A 20421-nucleotide genomic window follows, 5' to 3' on the forward strand; every position below is an offset into this window, starting at 1 on the left:
ACAAAGACTATATTTCATTTGTTAAAAGACTGTATACTTTTTTATGATAATGGAAAAAAAGATGATGTTTAAGAGTGCATATTCGGTGGGACAAATATAGTAAGGTTATTAGAGTTCTCTAAGTAATAAAAACTTCTACTAACATTATTCAGCGTTTTTTAGTATTACAGAATATTATAAAATTAATCACATAGTGGTAAGAGATGATGAAAAGAACACTTTTTGTTTAAAAAATATGTTTGATTTTGCTTTATTGTTTGCAAACGAATTTATGAAAATGCAAATTTCAAATGCCTACTGATATGTAACCTGCTGTGAGAATTTGAAGTATGGTGAATAGCCTATTGACAGGTGTTTAAAAACTTGCATTTTTAAAGCTATGTTGCTAAACAATAAAGCGAGATGAAATATATATTTATTATTTAGCATACAAATATTTCTTTCTTTACTCTCTATTATCTTCAATTTGATTAAGTTGTAGTTTTGAACAACCATATATTGCTGCTTGAAGAAGTATGGTAACTCTAATAAGTAATTTTTTGTTTATTTTTATATTAAATATTTAAAGAGGATATTTTTTATTAATTCTCATTTATTTTTCTTACTTTATACATATTTAAAAACTGAATAATGTCTTTTCAAGAGATAAACTGTTGCATTTTTGAAACATGATGAAATTTGCAATTTATGCAATATATATCTTATTGAGGAATCATCATCTGTTTTATTTTATAGTGTCGTATAATATGGAATATTTTTATAATTTACTTTTTATAATGAATTCAATGTTGTTTTTGTCATAACATTTGATATATTCTTTCTACAAAGTACTGATCAATATACAGGTATAAGTTTAGAAATATTTGACCATTCATCTCAATTCAGATACTACCTATAATTTGGATTTTAAAATTAGAGGTTGAAAAATATATCTATAGATTAGCAGAATTGTTATATTATAATATTAACGATTAATAAAATTGAAACATTATTGTAACCGCAATTTCTTTTATACAGCTTTTTTAAATAAAAAGATTGACTTTTTTATATTTTCTTTGCCACTTCCTCACTTTTTCATAATATTTAATGGAAAATTTACCGTAAACTTGTAAATTTATGGGGTTAAGAATGGCAAGTGCTATAATTTAAATCGTGGAATATAAATTTGCAGTTAGTAATTTCTGTGTCTAAGTATTAATTTCCGGACTGGAAAAGTAATATGTATCGGAGGTGCACCGTTTGAGAAGAAAAGAATATTGTAGTCATTGGTATAATGTTTAATAATTAATATTTCACATTTATTAACTAACTTACGATATGAATATTTTTTTAAATACCCTCATACAATCATTTGTTACAAATTTGATATTTTAGAAGACAAGAGCTTTTGTTTTTCACTTCTTTGTTGATTCTGCAGGATACTATTCATAATATCTTCTAACGAATAATAAGATAATTTTACTATTTAAAATGATCAGTTGTTACATGTTCATATATTTAAATTCTAGTTTTATTATATTTACCATATTATCATTTTCAATATTTTATGTTTATAGATTTCATTTATTTAACCACCACAATGTTACTGATCAGTTCAAAGAACAATTCATGGGCTGAGTACCAGTCATGCAACTCTGGAGATTTTGTTGATGATTACAGACCAGGGTTGCTGGAGCATAAAAAGTGCCGCCTTTTGACCGTTGCCTTGTTGCCCTTCGATGAATCGTAATAACCAGTTGGTCGGCATTGTAGCCTATTTCCTGTGCGTATAAATCTTCATATAGCTACGATCGAACGTTTACAGTGAATCGGGATCGATTTTAGAGAACGTATCTCCAGTGGTGCGCTCACTTTTCGAGGTAACGTTTACTAGTGAACAGAAAAAAATTAGATTGCGAGGGAGGCTGAAGCTGTATGTATTATATAAAGGTGTAAAAAGTTGTGACAGAATGATTAAGAAAAACTTAATTTTTGAGATTTCGAGTAATAATTCTTTAAGATGAAGAAATATAGTATTGTTGGGATAATATATTATAAATTTCAATTTTAATAATAAAATAAATCTGATACTTCAAATTATTTCAGTAGATAAATATAAATGAAATAAAATAATTATTTTTTAAAAATGAACATACAAAAGTAGTAAATTTTACTTCGATTCAGTTAGGTAATTTTAATACTATTAAGTAAATACTATATTCAAAATAAATTAAGTAAACTTAAAGATTGGATATTGCAAATACATCATCATTAAACAACATAACAATACAAAGTTGCTACAGCAACCTCGAAGTAAAAAGCAAAATGTCAAGGAATTTAAAGCAACTATAAATTACCTATTCAGAAATTGTTTTTATCGCTTTTGAAACTAAATCGATGATAATATCAGTTGAGATAAAGCTTCGGAGTTTCAGCCAAACCCTTATGTTTTATTGCATTGCAAGTTATTATGACTCATTATTAAAGTTCGTGGCTGTTCCCTTGAATGCAGATGCACTTACGTGCATTTTACGTGTCCGTATTTGTCACCCTCGTGGCCGGTGACGCTGGATGTGTTGACAACACGAATTGGTATACTGGCCTACGTTCTGTGCTTAAGAATTGTCCATTGGAGTCCTGGAACAACTCTGGACAAGATGAATTTTTAGAGAAGTTCCGGAAGTGTGTGCAAGAGCGTGTACTGGCTGCATTGGATTCTCTTTTGGCTGATGATGTTATACCAATATTTGAAGGGCTGGATTTAATAAGATTCCATGACGCCAGGGTAAATTCAACGGATAATAATATAGAAAGGTAAAGTAAAAAACTTATTTTAAATAGTTTGAAATTAAAAGCGAAAGAATTCTTAAATTAAAGTAATTTGCAATGTATAATTTAAAAGTGTATTTCATAATATTTTCATACTATAATAAGTTTTATAGAGGTATACGTATGTGAGAAATAGTGAATAAAAACTGAAAAACCTATATCAGAGTCATAGAGAATTTGATAAAGAGAAACCTACGTTCGTTGGACTGGTTTTGAATATATCAAAATCTTCAGAAAAATACTTCGAGATGTTCAAGGAAGTTCGACAGGTTTTGAAAAGTTAAAGGACGTAAAAGTTGCCGTGGAAGCTCTACGTTCTACTTTGAAACTTCTCGACTCGGAAAAGTGAATGAAAGTTAACTTCTTATTATTGATCATTTTATGAGATATTGTTCCTTTCTTCCAAGGCGTCGTTCTAGTTAATATGATGTTACATTTATCTGCAATTAACTTAAGTGTCTTTTTCATAGAGAGATTGTAATGGGAAATATTCCTCTTATTTGAAGTAGTTTTCTAAATTGCATAAATAATATTATAAAAAAATATTTAAATTTTGTAATTTCTATAAAACTTATTTTACTTATTGTAAAATATAATTTAAAAAATTATTTTTATTTAAATGTTCAATCAAAAATTCTTAACCTTATTAATACAAAACTATCATTATATCATAATAAGAAATTTTATTTTATTACGTCAATTCTGTCGAAAAGTTTATTTTCGATTTCCGTTGTTTAATAGTTGTGTCAATATTAAAGTAAATGTACAAAGAAGTCCCAGAAGTCCCTCCAACAATTTTATGAAATATATATCTGTAAACTATAAATGTTTAACATAATTTCTGTTCCTTATAATGCAGCATAATACTTATAATGCAGTAAAAAATTAAAATTGTTTAAAAACTGGACAAAAACGATATGAAAATAATCAATATGTAAAATAAATAAATAAAATTTTTGAAGTGTTACCTACTTGCTTATTTAAAATTATTATACGATTTGCATTTACGATTTCCTTGCCTTATATTGTTGTTTCTTAGTCACAATAGCTTCGTAAGAATGTGTATGGTGATACAAAGCAGCTGTGATTTTGTCTCCCCTTATTTCCTGCGGACTGGAAAAATATCGGATCTTTAATGGAGCACTAGAATATTTTTCGCGAACAAATTTCAAGTCACGCAATCTCTCGTGACAGGAAACTCGTATTTAATAGATTTTTTGCAGTTTCCTTTGAGATTAACTTAATGTCCTATTATCCAACTTGTATCAAAATTGATTCTGTTTATTTCTTGAACTCCTTTAGATAAATAGTTCGTCACAAATTTTATGTCTTGAAAGGAATCTGTAAACTGTAATAATAATAAAGGTGAAAATTCAAGAATATTGAAATTAATGGTTTCACGATAAGTTCTTTTAAAAAATAAAAAGAACTGTGGTAAAGACGCATGATTATCTTTTTTGTTTGTTCCAGTGATTTAGGAAATGATATTAATTGGACAACCATAATTGTGAAGCGACTTTTACGAGTTCTACGCACTCACGTCTTTAAAGTCGATGTGGACCACTTAACCAATAATATTATTTCCTTTGTTAATAATACAGAAACGGATATAGATAGTAATAAGTTTGAAGGTTTGTTTTTATATAATTTTTACTTTGTTCTTTGATATTTGAAAAATATTTTAACTCTAAAAAGTAATTGCACTTCACATTAATTTGTTCTTATTTAAAGCTATTCAAAGTTCATTGTGTGACATTTAATGATCTCTGGCTGAAGAGACATTTTCATCCCTAGAATTCTATTTTTAAATTATATCGTTTTGATCATATATTTCCTTTAAAAAGAAGATTAATATGCTGTTGAAGAACATTAAGGAACCATGTATTACATCAAGTATCCCATTATGGTTATCAGGCCGCAGGCGTCGCCACCGTCACAGACATAATCACATGGTACCGTTGATGATGATGGGTTTCTTGTTGATGGGTTCCATATTGATACCCATGGGTTTTCAATTTCTTGCTGTCCTCGGTGGCAAGGCGTTACTTTTAGCAAAAATGGCCTTGATTTTGTCCAGTATTCAGGGCCTGAAGAAAATAGCGACAAACGGCGTTAACTATGGACTGTATCACACTCCTGTAGCAGAGGGCTGGCATGAAAGAAGCCATATAGAGCCGCCCCCACATTTAGATTTACCTTTTCCACCACACATTCGTCCTTAACTCTTCCTATGCTAAGGGCCCTTAGGCTTTTTATTAATTCTTATTTGTGAATGACGAAATATCCGTATGTCGATTACTGAATACGATAAATTCCCTTTATACATGGTGAAAATTTTATGTGTGTAGTAATTGAAGAGATTATTTTCTGTCATTTATCAAGGTGATTTTGAAGGCTCATAATGAATTTTAATTATATTCGAATATAGTATGTTGAAAATTAATTACTCAAAGAGAGGTTATCCTGATTATTCATACGTTGTATTAAAGAAAATTAAGCATTAATTTATTTATAACAAATGATCAAAAAGAATTGCTAAAAAAAATATATTTTTTATGAGATTAATTTTCTGAAATTTATATCATATAAATATAGTTGTAAAAGTAAATTGCGACAGTTAAGAAATTTTTGTGTTTTAAATGTTTACGGGAAAGATGAACGAATTTACACAGGAGGAAATACGAAAACAGTAAATGCTCTGTTTGGTGCGTTAAACAACATTGCTAGAACAGTAAAGTAAATTCCTCGAATTTTCTTTCTTTTTTCATGGAATACATACTATGTGCGAACTTTTGTTTATCATTAAAAATAAGTATAATTTATAAGAACTAGGTTTATGGTAAAATATGCTACAATAATTTAAATATAATATATTGCAGGAAGATATTCCATAAAGTTTTCTTCCCATGATATTTCTTTATACAACTTAAACGATATAAGTTTAGAATTATTTGAAAATCTAAGTTAACATAATGTACAAAATTCTAAGGAATTTAGTGTCCCATTTAAAATGAAATAATTTTAATAATCGTAGTTTGAGTGTGACTTACAATGACTTTTTTTTGCATGATACTTGAGTAAAGACTTCGAATAATATTATTGCTAATACTTGGAGAAGTTCAACTTTATCAAATATATTCTCATATGTTGCTTTTTATGCATGTCAGAAGAATGTTAGTAGATTGTTCTTAGCCGTGGTCAAACAGCCGTCACATCGCATCCATGATTTAAGTGATAGAAGTATATCTAAAAATCAGAATTTGAATTTTGAACCAAAGTATAATATGTTTTTAATAAACAAATTTTTAATTATGAAAAATAATTTCTTTTTACGAATTTAATTATTTTTAAACGGAATGAAAAGTACATTTATTTATTTGTTAGTAAGTTAACTATTTTATGAAAAGGAAATTAATTTTATTCTGTTTTAAATAAACTAAGTAGAATTTATACGATTAAAGTAAATACGAGTAAAATATGGTAATATTTTTTAATAAAAGATTTCGGTATGGTATAAACAATTTTTTTAAATAAATTTAATTAATTTTAGGAAACGTGGATAATTTTAATTAAAATTATTATTAAAAAATCATATTTATTCTCTTTTTGCTAAATAATTAATGAAGCATATGTAAATTCAGTGGAAATAATTTTTGATTAAGTAGAGTTAATTATAATATTTATTTCAAGATATAGAAATTACCTGTATAATTTTCTTTTTTAAATAGCGATCTTAGGGCTATCGAGTATTACTTTGGGAGTCCTTTTGTGTATTATCGGGTGGTTGTAAAAGAGGAGAAAACGGTGAAGAACATACGTGGAAACTCTATAAAAGAAAATCAAAAACTTAATTATAATAATTTTTTTGAAAAGATGTTTCACATAATATACACTGATTACTACTTTACATAGTAATAAAAAAGATTATTTCTGTTGTTTAAAATCAGTAAATATTTATTATTTCTCTTACTCAAGATTAAAAATTATCATTATTTCTCATATTAAATATGAAAAAATAATTATTGTAATTAATAAATTATTACTGAATAATATTTTTTTGTTTATTAAATTGACAGCTTATAGTGTTCTTGTTAATATTAGCGGTATTAAGAGGTAGACACTAAGAAACGTTTTACGTGATCAAACAGTCGTGGTTCCCTGAGGGAGTCGTGGTCGTAAATCTCGCGGACGTGATTTAATAAAATTCAGAAGCGTCCCAGTGAATAATTCAGCTTTCCATTGAACGCATCAAATCTATTCCTATAAAACGGCCAGAACGGTTCGTATAATCGATACTTTCGTAAATACATCGCATTCTTATTCATGTTCGATTAAAATATTTATTACTCTCCTTCATTCAGCATTCTTAGCGTTGTTAGTATAAGATGTTCCTTTATTGGTACTACTAGAATCCGCAGGTTTGAAAAAATAACTCAGAGTTTAAAATGTAATTGGGGCTTTCAAAAACATTTTAGAACTTCGAATTCTTTAAAACCTAAAACATAATATAAAACTTTGAGAAAAACATTTAATTTTGAGAAATAATATTTTATTATAACTTGGATAGTAATATTTACAAAAAATATTTGTTAAAGAATATATGAATTTTCAAAATGAATATTCAAGACAGAGAAATAAACATAGCTAATTGGAAGATTAGTATTTGTTCCAAAAATAGTCAACTCGCAATCGTTAATACAGCTTATGGCAATTACCGTTTCGGATAAATATCGCGGCCAGTGGTCTTAATTGATCTTAGTTCCGAGGGGGATGAAACGTAGGCTACCATATTGTACATTCGACATATATTCATCTTTCTCACAGTTGGCGATATTAGAAGATTGTTGTTCTTTTCCTGCAGGAGGCCAATGTCTATTGCAGCTCACTTATTACGCATTGAACAATTTTCTTTCTTCTTTAGAGAAGTGGAGAAACATTGAATTAATTCGTCTATAGTGTTCTAGTTTACAGAATGTTTCATAAGTATAAGTTACTTAAATAGAGGTTGATGGAGGGTGACAACAAATATTGTTTTTCTAATAAGCATATGTGAGATAGCAATTCGTACTCTAATAGTGAAGAAGATTTAGATATTCAGCAGTTATAAGCAACCAGTCATACATTGATCATATAAGATATAGATAAGGTATATTTATTGCTAATTATTAAAAATATAAATTATGAAAACGGTATTTTATATTAACAACAAGTATTAAAAAGATATTGCAGAGAATTTAATATATTGAAGTAATAGTTATTAAAGTTATTCCCGCATGAATAAAAATAGACCTAGTTATTTGCTATGATCCATAGATTGTAATAAAACTTAAAAATTGATTTTTCTTTGTAATAGTTAAAAAAAAATTAAAAAATTAGTAATTAAATAAGATGAATTTATTTTAACATTTCAATTGTATTTATGTCTTCTTCAAAGATAATTTTAGTGAATGGAAATAATATCAAGTTTAAGTGAAAAATCCTATCTATGTTTCAGTATCATATATATCATTTTCTAATATTAACAAGTATTTTAATAAAAAAAGGAAAGTCATCTATTAGTAAAAGAATAGAAAAAGGTTTACATGAAAGTTTCCTTTTCACCACTTTGCTAGGGGGATTATGAAGTAGGCGACGTTCCTTTTGATTTGCATTTAAAATTTTTATAACCAGAGATATGCTTTTGTTATAATTGTCGTGTTACAATGAAAGTGTATTTTATTAAGTTCAGTGAACTTTCGCTGACAAAATAGTACAGAAGAAAAATAAAGAAATTTGGGAAGTCTTTAGTATTATTTTCACGAAATTAATTTGAAGAATTTTTATTAATTACTGGAATCTGATTTTAAGATAATTCCATTAATCACCTTAAATTTTATTTTTATTTAAAGTTATTTCTTCAGTTCTAATATTTATAACGACAATCTCACAATTATAATAATTAATTAAACATTCTAAATTGTTTCTGTTTCAATTAAAAAAAATTGTTTACTTTTTGATAAAAACATTTCATTTAACTAACTTTGCCTTATTTAGAATAGAAAAATTTTAAATTCAATGATTCCAGAAATTAATTACCATACATAGTAATTACCTAACAATTCTTTGCAGTGAATTTGTGGACAAGAATTTTCAAAACTATATTTAGACTCATTTCTTTTCAATTCTTTATATTTTTCTATCCTATTTTAAGCTCTAAAATTCCGTTTTTCAAATGTCTTTTCTTTTTCCATTATGTTTTCCTTATCCCAGATAAATTTACCAGTCTTTTCTATCCTCCATCCTCCTCCACCGATCTTAAAAGGTCCTTGACTTACCGGGAAAAAGCATGCAAATGAACGTAGACCGTTTTATCAGCGTTATCATCACCAGTTACGTTGCAAGCGTTCGGGGATGCGCAGCGTGGACGAATCGCGGGCTGGACTTGCGACTATAAGAGGGACGCCGCGCGTCGCGACGCCATACAATCTCCAGTTTGTTCTGACGCCAGCTCCACGCGTTTTCCCCCACGTCCTAATAGAAAGCAGTGATAAAAAGGAGATAGGAAGAAATCTTCAGATAGTCCTTTATACTTTCAACTACGATTGCATTCGGTTCCTTGATTCTTACCAGAAGAAAAATGTTCCTGAATGGATCTCTATGTTGTTTGGCGAGATTGTTTCTCATCGTTGGAATTTTCAATGTTGTTTCCGCTGTAATAAAAGGAAACACTGATTATCAACACTATCAGCAACAGGTAAGGGTTATCATAGTTGTTTGGAATGCTGTGTGATGGTTGGGAGGTGAGTTTGGATAGACTACTATGTTTTGTAATACGTTTTGTGAGAGATATTGTGACCAATTTCTTTTTTTTTATGAAAACAGAATTAATATAGACGTTTAACATAATTTAATTTGATAGTTAATATAGAATTTAATGAAGTTAATACAGAGTATTAGATTTTAATAAAACGATTACATCGTACAAATTTACCTGTGTGTATTAAAATTGTATTTAACATGAACTGTTTTGTAGCTAAGTAAAATTATTTTTTAATATAATTTTTGCAACAATTCTTTAATCAATTTTTGTATTATTATTATATTTATTCGTATTTACAAAATACGGTTCTTTTTTGCAAAGTTTAATAATTTATATAGTTGTTGGGTATAAAATAAAAGCTTGGGAATAATTTATCTCAATAAGGTAAAAATATCTGGATACAGTAATTGTATTTCCGTTATATTTCAAAAATAAAATATAAAACAGACGAATTATACCTGAATGAATAATGCCATTTTTATATTTTTATGCTTTTAATATTTGCACTACTTAATTAATTTCATTTTAATTCATCTACCTATTTTCTTTCAAATCAAGGTAATCGTATTCAAGTGTCCTTAAATCGATTTTGTATTGCTCACACAAATTCCTAAAAGAATAACAATAACGAAGTTTAGATCGATCATTAGCCGAGCGATGATGCTTACATTTCCTTCCCTTCCTCATGGTAATTAGTTGCATGAGTACTACAAAGTAAACGCAACATGTAAGGCCTCGGTAGTCCTTCCTCCCCTTCGTTGAGCCTTTGAATACCGTTTCCCGTCATTTTAATTAAAACTAAAGGTAAATCTTCTATTTAGAAGATGGCTGCAACATTATCTCTTCAAAAGAATAAATTTTCATCCATATTTTTCTAAAAGATAATTAGCAATTAAAAATCAATTATTTAATTTGTCACCCGCTCCTAGATAAGTTAAGAAGGAAATGAATAAATTAAAAAATTAAAAAATAATTGTAGCGTAGTAATTTTAAGTGTTTTAAATGATTTTGCATTAAAGTGTAGCAATTTTAAAGGTCTACAGTTGAAAATTATAATAATTAAAAGGTAACATAAAATAGTTATCCAGTAGAATAATCTGCAAATTTAATGCTACAGAATAATGAAATAGCAGTTGTTAGTAACTAGTAGTAACGATCTTTACTTTGAGCTTCTATAGAAGTCCAGACAAGTCAGTAGACTGAAGTTAACCTGAACACGAAGATGAGAAATGTTAAATTTGAAGGGGGTTTTTAATTAAAGTTTCTGTATCAACTACGAGTGTTGTTTCATTTGATATTCATCGCGGGACAAAAAGCTCATGCTTCATACTGGACATCCTTAGAGTGTCAGCAAAGACCATAGAATCAACGTTACACATTGATCTTAGAAGACAATTTCATTTCACTTTGTTCTGTAGTATGAAACGGACGGGGACCAGTAATCTGATTAACGAGGAAGTATACGTACCGTTGTTCCGGGGGATTTAATGAAATTCTGTGACGAATCACTGGGGAATATCGAATATCTGTTCGTCATATCGTAACTTGTTTCGTAACCGAATAGGACGGAACGTATTGTGTCTCTTGCTTCCGGGGTAAACCTGGAACGTAAGAATGATAAGATCGAGTATTTTTCTGTTGTTTAAAGAACCATCTGCGTAGAAGATTTACCGATGACTGTATTATTACTCGATAAGATATTCAGTATTTTGAATAGTGTTCATATTAAAATTTATTAACTACATTAAACAAATTTCCGGTTTGCTTAAACTATATGGCTTTTAAATTATAGATTAAAAAGTACGTTGGTATGATTTGAACAGTGTTAATAAAAGATATGTTTATACAAATTATACAAATTATGGTACTTTTACTGTTTAATACTTATACAATGTTTTATATAAAAAAGCATATTACCTAACAGATGTATCTTTAGCACCACTTATATTTCACCCTAATTTTGAGCAGTAGCTAAATTAGATTGTCATTAAATTGTTTAAAACTTTTTATATTTCTAGCATAAAAATATAAAAATTATTTACTCGAAATTTCTATGTTATTTTAAGCATTTCATACACTCTAAATTGCACTTTAACTTATATTAAATTTAATGTCTTATAATAAGAAAATTACATATTCGATTGAAGAATTACATCGACTATACTAAATTTCCTTTATTTCTAATTTCTAATTCTTTTTATTGAATTATCCTGTGATGCAATACGTATATTTGGTTTTAGTAGTTTGCTTAGTAATATCTTCCCTTGTACCTACTTTAACCTACATAATTTTATTGATCATCGATTGACATCGACGTTTACTTCGTATCGTTCACTTTTTGTTTACACAAGTATTTTTCTGGGTAATGGAGATTTCAATACGAACATTTCGTGATCTCCTGTACGTTTTGAAAGCTTATCGGAGACAACTCCAGCGACCTGCAAAGTACAATTGCTTGTTGTCAGTGTAAATGCAATTTAACGTGCTCAGGTAACTGGCAAAAAAGTGAGTTGCAACGTACTTGGGAGTTCCAACTACCGCAGGCAAGCTAACGAGTTTATAGAGTGTTCAAACAATTTCCCTTGTGATCGTCAAACAAGAAAAGAAGAAACGTTTTAATTTGCTCTTCCTTTAATATCTCGTGGATAATGATCTACAAATAAATGTGGGAAAATAAAAAAAATAGGTGAAAGCAAAATAGAAAAATTGTAAGAATCCTGCTAAACAGAATAAAACAGGGTGAAGTGGCTCCATTTACAGGAGAATATAATTAAAAAGACCTCAGAAAATGTATTATAAACGAAATACTAACCTTAATGTTTGAAAGAATTATATTGGAACTAATTTTTGAAACCGAAAATAATTTTATGTTTAATCAACTAACTTTCGATGTAATATTCAAACGATTAAAATTGTATCGATTATATATTTCGATTATTGAAACTATCAATAGACGACATGCGCGAGTATATGCGCACGTGTTTATATACGTATCATACGCATTAATTCTGTATGGTATATACACATATATTTTATACACACATAGAAAATGGAAAGAAAGATACTTTTAAATGTATTTCGTACAATTTACCGATGGAAGAAGTTCGTTCATCGTGGAATAATCGTTGCAAGGTAAATCCGTGTCACTACAAATATTTGTCGCGGCTGTTCCGCTGTTTGTATCTCGAGTATGTGCTCCTCGATCGTAAATTGCCAGCAACGCAACTGGTTAACGCGTAACAATTGTAACTAAGTCGTATTTCGAAATTTGAAAACGATTATGACATACCGAAACAACGTATCATACTTCGTCGTGCTATGCGTGTATCCCTCTTTTATGGAAAATCGTTTCCAATACGATAAATCGATAAACTACGTAAATAAATAATGTGTTTATATTTTATTACACCAATTTACAAAATTTCGAATATCAAAACATCATGAATATCGATTGTCGATTTTCGATTGCATAATACTACTTCCATAACAAAACGTTGACACAAAGTAGAAAAATCAGCTTAAGGTTATGTCATTGAGCTCTTCAGGTTACGTATGCATTCGAGTATCGAAAATCGAAAGGATCAATGGTGCATTATGTTAAACACTTCTCTGAAGTATGCTGTATCTGATTTGAAGATCGAGAACATGGTTTGAGGAGTTCAAATATGGAAATATTGTTGAAAAGTAGCAACTTTCTTGACATTATTCTTTATTATACAAACGACATATTTTATATTTACGAATATAAAATTTCGTATATCTATTCAAATAGAGGTTAATTTTTTCTTTAAATGCTTCATATTCTTAACAGTCAAATATTATCGTATTTTCCACTATTTGAGCAAAAATATTAATTACTCAATTTCAATTAATACTTTCGAAATGTACTATTATATTTGATTTATAGTAAACGAAAGTGTCTTATGAGCGATAAATCGAACTGTGAAGTAGATATATGTATAAAGCAATTGATACACGGATACCCATCAGATTTTATAATCTAATTAATCTTCATTGATTTATTAATTATTTATTATTGCCTATTATGATTTATTTATTAATTATATTAATTTATTAACTGTTTTTTAATGTTAAGAAGATTAGCTGATATAGCGTCTAAATTAATAAGAATTGTACTACTATAAATGCATATGGATGGATATGTTATAAAATCAGTGAGTTTGGAAGTACCCTCTTTTTGAGTACAAAAATAAAAATTTGGGCAGATTGAAGAGAAAATGAAGAGCCAGGCCCGTGCGACAAAAATTCAGAAATAATTCTTGGAGACCTTTATACTGGTAAAAGAATAAAATTGACAATTTGTTTTATTCTAATATTGAACTTTCATCTTTGTTCTAATTTATTGGTTTTCAAACGATTACACTTCATTTTTAACTTTTATTTTAGAACATCCGATTTTAATAAACATTATTAAACTGCTAAAAATAATAGAAATTAATTTCGAAAAAGTATTACATCCGATTTATTTTACAAGTCTCATAGACTATTTTTAACAACTATAAATATTTAATTTACTATAAAAAGTAATTTAATTTACGAAAAAAACTGAGTCTTAATTCTTAATAATCGTAGATTAATTTTTTTTCAACGTAGTAATGTCTATCTGACAAAAGAAATTAATGCCGTGTATTATAAAATATTATAAATATTAATTTTATATAACATTTCACAAAGAATGTTGCCTACGTGCAGGCGCGTAGTTGCTGCTAGTCCAATCGGTATCGCTGTTTAATGGTTTAATTTATAACCTCACAATATTCCTTCCACTTACTATACCTTGTCAAAGAATAATTGGCTCGAGCGAGAAGGTATCATGGAGCACTTGCCAGCAACTAAGTTGATCTTCCAAGTTAAGTAATCATTAAAGTTCATAAAAAGATAGATAAACACGTATTTTTTATGAGGAATTTTAATTATTGTAACATCTTCAATCCTTATACATGTCAATGGTGACTGTCTCTTTAAAATCATTTTTAGTGACTTCCTGATGATTGTAGCCGAATAAGTACAGAGGAGAATGATGTATTACCCAACAAATTACGTTTTGACAATATTTTTTTAAGGTGGGAAAAATTTTCCACTTTCCACTTCTTTTCAAAAAAGGAAGGAATTCAAAACGAAGGATACAGAGAAATACTTAACTTTACAAAAAATAAAGAAGTTGGAAAGCAGCAAAAGAATTTCAATAAAAAGTAGTGTACTATATCAAGGAAAGAGATGCAGTAACAAAAAAGAGCTGTGTAGGGACTCCTAAAAAGTAATTGCAGCAATAAATACTAGAAAAAGGAATACAGCAGTAAAAAGAAATGACAAAGTGGAGAAACAGTAATAAATGTAGTTTAATAATAAAAACTATAAAAATTTTAAAAACTAATAATAAAAGATATATAGTAGGAGTACTATAAATACAAGCAATAAAGAGAATTACAAAAACGATACAACAGAAACTTTAAGATACAATAAAGTTCTCAAATATAGAAGCATGGTGAAATATCTTTAAATAGAAATGGTTTTTAAATTACTTAGAATTCTAGATAGATAATACGATGAATAAACTCACGGTTTAGGATTTCATAGAAGTTTGGACGAATATGGATTTGAAAAGCCAGAAGCTAGTATTGAGTGATATCTTTATTCAAAGTATTTGAGTGTCGATTTAGAATCGAAAATTTCGAAATTGTTAGACGTTTGAAACAAAAAGGAAATTAACTTGTCTACTCTTTTCAAGGATCGTGGTAAAATAACCTCCATTCGATGGGTTTATCGTAGCTCTGGAATATTATGGATGTCATAGAGTTCATTTCTTCTCGTAACATCCAACCTTAAATACTTGAACGTTTACATTATGCGAGTCACTTGACATACCTTTTGTTCTCACCATTTACAAATGAAACACAAAGATAAGTGAGACCTAATTCAAACCGACATCTTTGTCACAAAATATTCTATTTAAAAATAGGAAGATACATATTCCGTGCAAAATTATAGTATTAAAAAATACGGACTAAAATTTAAATAATAATTATTTAAAATATGTAGATGTCTTTTTAAAGTTTTTGACGTTAATACCAATATCATGATATTAAATCCAATATATAGAAAATACTTTTAACGAAATATTGATGGAGACTAAATAGATTACACAACTATCAACCACATTTCTCGTTTACCAGGTTTCACTTTTTCCATTAATAATGAACGTCCAAACAAAATTTGGTACCTCATTTAATAAACCATGAACAATCTTTCCCTGTAAAAAAGGTAAAAAAAATTTTGTTGCTATATTTAATTAAGAAATAATTTAGAATATTGTGTATTGTAATATTATAATATTTTTTAATATTGTAGATTTTTCTTCTCTTTTTCTACGTATGCTTACGTGTATATACATTTCCAGATATACTTACGCGGGTTTTGTGCCAAAAGATATTGGGATTACAACACGTTTGTTCAAACACTGCAAGTTTCTTTGTTATTGGTTTCCGGCGAGTCAATGAATTTTATCCGATTGCCGACTACGCCACGGTGAAGTAATCATGAAACAGTCCCTCAAGGAATATAATTCCCTCTATCCATTAATGTTTCCGTTAGTCGAGACTCCATTCCTTGCAATTCATCGCAGACCGACAAATTGTCACCGAGGAAAAGTAATTTCGCTTTTCTTCCTATGACCTCGCATTTCTTATATTCTTTGTACTAAAAAATCATTTCTACACTTTGATTTTGCATAACTTCTCTTAGAAAGTCTTCAAATTGATTAGAAACAATTTTTACATTATTAACTAAATTTAAAAAAAAAGATTAAATTACATTTTTGTGAATATTTTTTAGTACCAGTAAAAACTTTTAATTTAATAAAATTTTTTAGTATTTTTTATATCTTCCTAAAGATGTCGATAACTAGTAACAATAGTAATTGTCGCAACCGATGACAATCACGCTGTAATATCCGTCTGTTGATGTAGATATTTCCACCAAGTGACGGAATAGATTTTCCCCTAGGCTTTTTCAAATATTACTTATTCATCGACTGGTTGTGAATGTTCTTTTTCAGCATATTATATATAAATTTCAACGTCAGGAGAATAATTTTCAAAAGGAATATTGTTAGGGAGATGTTTCTCATTGACATTTCATTCATTAAGGAACAAAGATTAATTTTTTTGTGAGAAAACTTTCTCTTTTGTATGAGGCTCTCCTTTATGTTCCTGTGGTATTATGGTAACCTGTTGAAGGATAATTGAAGTCTTATTCATTAAAATTCATGTAATAGCTAATTTTTATGTAGAAATATTATCAGTATTATTATCTACTTTTTTTATTTAAATAACTTAATTTGTAACACGAACTTTAATTGAAAATAAGAACATAAAAGATTCTTATTTTTTTTTAAATTAACTGATTAGGAAATTCTATGTTGTTCCAATTTTTAAAAAATTCTATATGACATATTTCAATCATTTCTTGGACAATATAAAATAATAAAAACAACAATACAAGATATTCAATGAGTTATTGCTAAATGGAACGAGATCTGGGTAATAAATTATTTAATAAAAAGACAGATTATTCTACGTTGATAATAATTCAATTTCTACATTTACTCTCAGCTTTACACGAGCGTATTTCAATCGGTTAATTTGCAGTTTTCACAATAGCTTACGATTACATACCTTTTGCAATTGATCCAATAGCTTTTAATCCTGTGTAATCAAAATAAGTGGAATGGGCTAGTAGTTGAGTAAATATTAATATTAATTTTGCTTACTGATAGCAGTTGATAAATAAAAACATGTAACACAAGATTGAATTGTTAAAATATTAAATTAATATAATTAAAGAAACACATTTCGAAATTAAAAAAAAAAAAATTAAATTAAAAATCGTTATTTTAAAATTTGTATTTAATATCAATCATATCAAAACAAAGATTGTCCATTCAATCGTTCTTATTGTTTGTTACGTTGAATAAAATCGATTTTCGTGGCCATTGAATTTTTGTACTTGATTCTGACAGAAAGATATGAAACAGAATAAAGGAATGGACGATGCAATTTCTATAGTTACATATTGTTTAAAGAAGCGTATGAAAAGAAATGTTATAAAATTTTTCTAAAAGGTGATTGTTACTTTTTACAGATTCCTGCAGACCATTTTTCAAAGGACTTTTATCGACCAGACTCGAAGAATGGTTTATTAATTTCTTACACACGTTTCAAACCTGTCACAGGTATACATTTGATTTTGCATTCATCAAGTGCGGTATTTATTGAATTATAATTTTATTTTAGTTCCTCTTTCATTCTATAAAAATCCCTAAAAATACTGGAAATGGAGAAAGCTTTTCCATTTCAATCCCGTTTCTTTCTTATATCAAAGTTTATTTCATTTTTTTATAGACTGCATGTTTGTTACGTCAGAACCAGGATCTTTTATATACACCTCAAAAACAGATGACGAGGAGGTTTGTGGAATTTATTTCCTAGCTGGACCAGATCAGAAAGTAGAAATCAACTTTATCACTTTCGATGTACCCTGTGAACACCATGGATTAGTTTCGGTGAGAAAAATATAAATCAAGATCGTGGAATTCTCATGATCGCTATGCATAAGTTGCTAAAGTGTAACAGAATATTTCCCTACTTTTTAATAACATATGTAATTAAAAATGTTATGTGATAGATTATGTAGTAATATTATTTAATATACATAATTTATGATAAATGATAAGTAATGCTAATATTTAATAGGGTTTAATACATATTATATGTATGAAGCACAGTTATGTACATCACGGAGGCTGTTGTACTAGATGGCTTTTTCCCGATAATCTGAACCTACTTTTCGAACATAGAAAGCGTGTATACGTGGACCCATTTCGATAGACATGTTTTCCAATGGATTATAAAAGAAACTCAACATTGTGATGTGATAACGGGCTATTCAGAATGTATTTTTATATCATACAGGTTGTTGATGGCTGGGAATTAAACGGCGAAGTGTTCCCAAGTGAAATAGACCATCGATTGCCATTCAAGCAGAGGAGCAGCGAATTCTGCGGTAAAAATATTGGTGTGAAAAGAACCTTTACGAGTTCACAGAACGTCGCAGTTGTCCGGTACAGGATCCCAATACCCGGAAAAGGATTTACGTTGTTCGTGAAATTCGTGAAAAATCCTAGACGTGAGTGAAATAGATATCCAAAAATTTGTTGATATTTTTATTTATTAATTTTTAAGTATTTATTAATTATTATTAATTATTCCGTTTTATTAATTTCTGATTATTTATTTTTTTGAAAATTTGATAGTTGTACTTATTTTTTAATTATAAAAATGATATTCTTATTACACGTTAAAATATTTTGTTATTACATAACCATTTTCTAATTATTCATTGTATATCTTCATCTTAATAGAAAAAGTGGATACTATAGAATGAACAAAAAAGAAATACTTTTTGTTGATTTTATAGCCTGCAACGTTTTGGCAGTGAGTATAAGCGAGCCATACACGCTACGCAATTACGGACGACGTATAAATTGCACCTACGTCGCGCTTTATCCGAGCACCGTACGAGTGATCGCACTGGGCGTAGGGGTTTCGAATTTTCTCGGTTCTGTTCGCACCTCTGAAACCGGTACTTTGCGAAAGGTTTGTAATTTGTAATCTTCTACAATATTAATTTAACTATCTCTAAGTTCCCGTTTTCAATTTACTTTTCTGCTGACAATAGGCAAAGATTAATGCCAACTTTAAAGATTACTAATTAATAATCGTTGAAAATAAAAAAATTAAAATCGTGTAATAATTTCAGTCCTTTTAGTCAGTCGACGTGGTAATTGCAATAATCACAGTATTAGTAGTAATTATAAAAGTCATGTTAATTATAATTAAACGAGATATAGTGATCATAATAAATATACAGTAAATACAATTACTACAATTAATATTCATATCTTATTAAGTATAGTAAGTGTAGAGAACCTACTATAGTTGCAACTTATATTTTTTCCATTTTTAATTATTTTTAGTTTATATAGTTATTTGTAATTAATAATGGTAAGATTTGACTTCTAGTGCGATGAGACCAGTCCTCAAGATCAAGTAATAATTGGAGGCAGCTATGGTTTGGACACATCTAAAGTTCAGATAGTTGATTCTATTTGCGGAATAGACTCTAAACCAGGTAATATGATTTTGAACGCTGTATCGATTTCAATCAGAAAATAGCTTTGTGTCGACCCATACAGAAACCAACTAGATACATTTAACTCAATATATCGATCCTAATCTATTTATTACTGAACTTTGATTAAGTTTGTTTGTTATAATTGTTTCTAATTTTCCAGATTATCGCGAGATAGTGGAGTACGGCGTCACTTCTGTTCGATTGGTATCGAGTGGCTCCTTCGAGAATTCTGTGACAGTGCAAGTTCAACAGCTCAAAAACGAGTTACTTGATGGAAATCTTAGTGTCTAATTATTAGCTCCTAAACAAGCTTGACCATCAATGTCCGAAGTGGTGCAAATTTCACCGTGAATGCATTTATTATCGAATCAACCGGTTAAAGTCTCAAAATTCTAGCCGTCTCTCATAAAATTTGCAAACTGAATTCATCAATATGTTAGTTATGTAATCTTTGTAAAGATACTCCGTTATTATAATTTAGCGACTAGATATTTGCGCGAATGGATGTATTTTATTGCAAGGTATTATTTTTTATTAATGCTCAATACCGAAGGTTTGTATTAATTCTAAAAAAAGAATTTTACTTTTGAACAGTTCTTATT

The 20421-nt window shown here is 28.6% G+C and overlaps 2 protein-coding genes across 2 annotated transcripts; both read left to right on the forward strand.

Moving 5' to 3' along the window:
- The first annotated feature begins 2491 nt into the window (after nt 1–2491).
- On the forward strand, nt 2492–5030 carry Osi23 (DUF1676 domain-containing protein Osi23). Its single transcript, XM_017908714.1, has 3 exons — nt 2492–2793; nt 4279–4439; nt 4723–5030. The coding sequence occupies exons 1-3, from the start codon at nt 2492–2494 to the stop codon at nt 5028–5030; spliced, it is 771 nt and encodes a 256-aa protein (XP_017764203.1).
- Nucleotides 5031–9358: 4328 nt separating this feature from the next.
- Nucleotides 9359–20181, forward strand: crh-BP (corticotropin releasing hormone binding protein). The gene is made up of 7 exons (XM_017908707.1): nt 9359–9541; nt 17768–17858; nt 18028–18188; nt 18598–18811; nt 19103–19281; nt 19708–19816; nt 19980–20181. Exons 1-7 carry the CDS (start codon nt 9425–9427, stop codon nt 20108–20110), a joined length of 1002 nt encoding a protein of 333 aa, XP_017764196.1. The 5' UTR covers nt 9359–9424; the 3' UTR covers nt 20111–20181.
- The last annotated feature ends 240 nt before the right edge of the window (nt 20182–20421 follow it).

The sequence above is a fragment of the Eufriesea mexicana genome, unplaced genomic scaffold, assembly GCF_001483705.2.
Source record: "Eufriesea mexicana isolate 0111107269 unplaced genomic scaffold, ASM148370v2 scaffold12515, whole genome shotgun sequence".
Classification (NCBI taxonomy): Eukaryota; Metazoa; Arthropoda; class Insecta; order Hymenoptera; family Apidae; genus Eufriesea; species Eufriesea mexicana.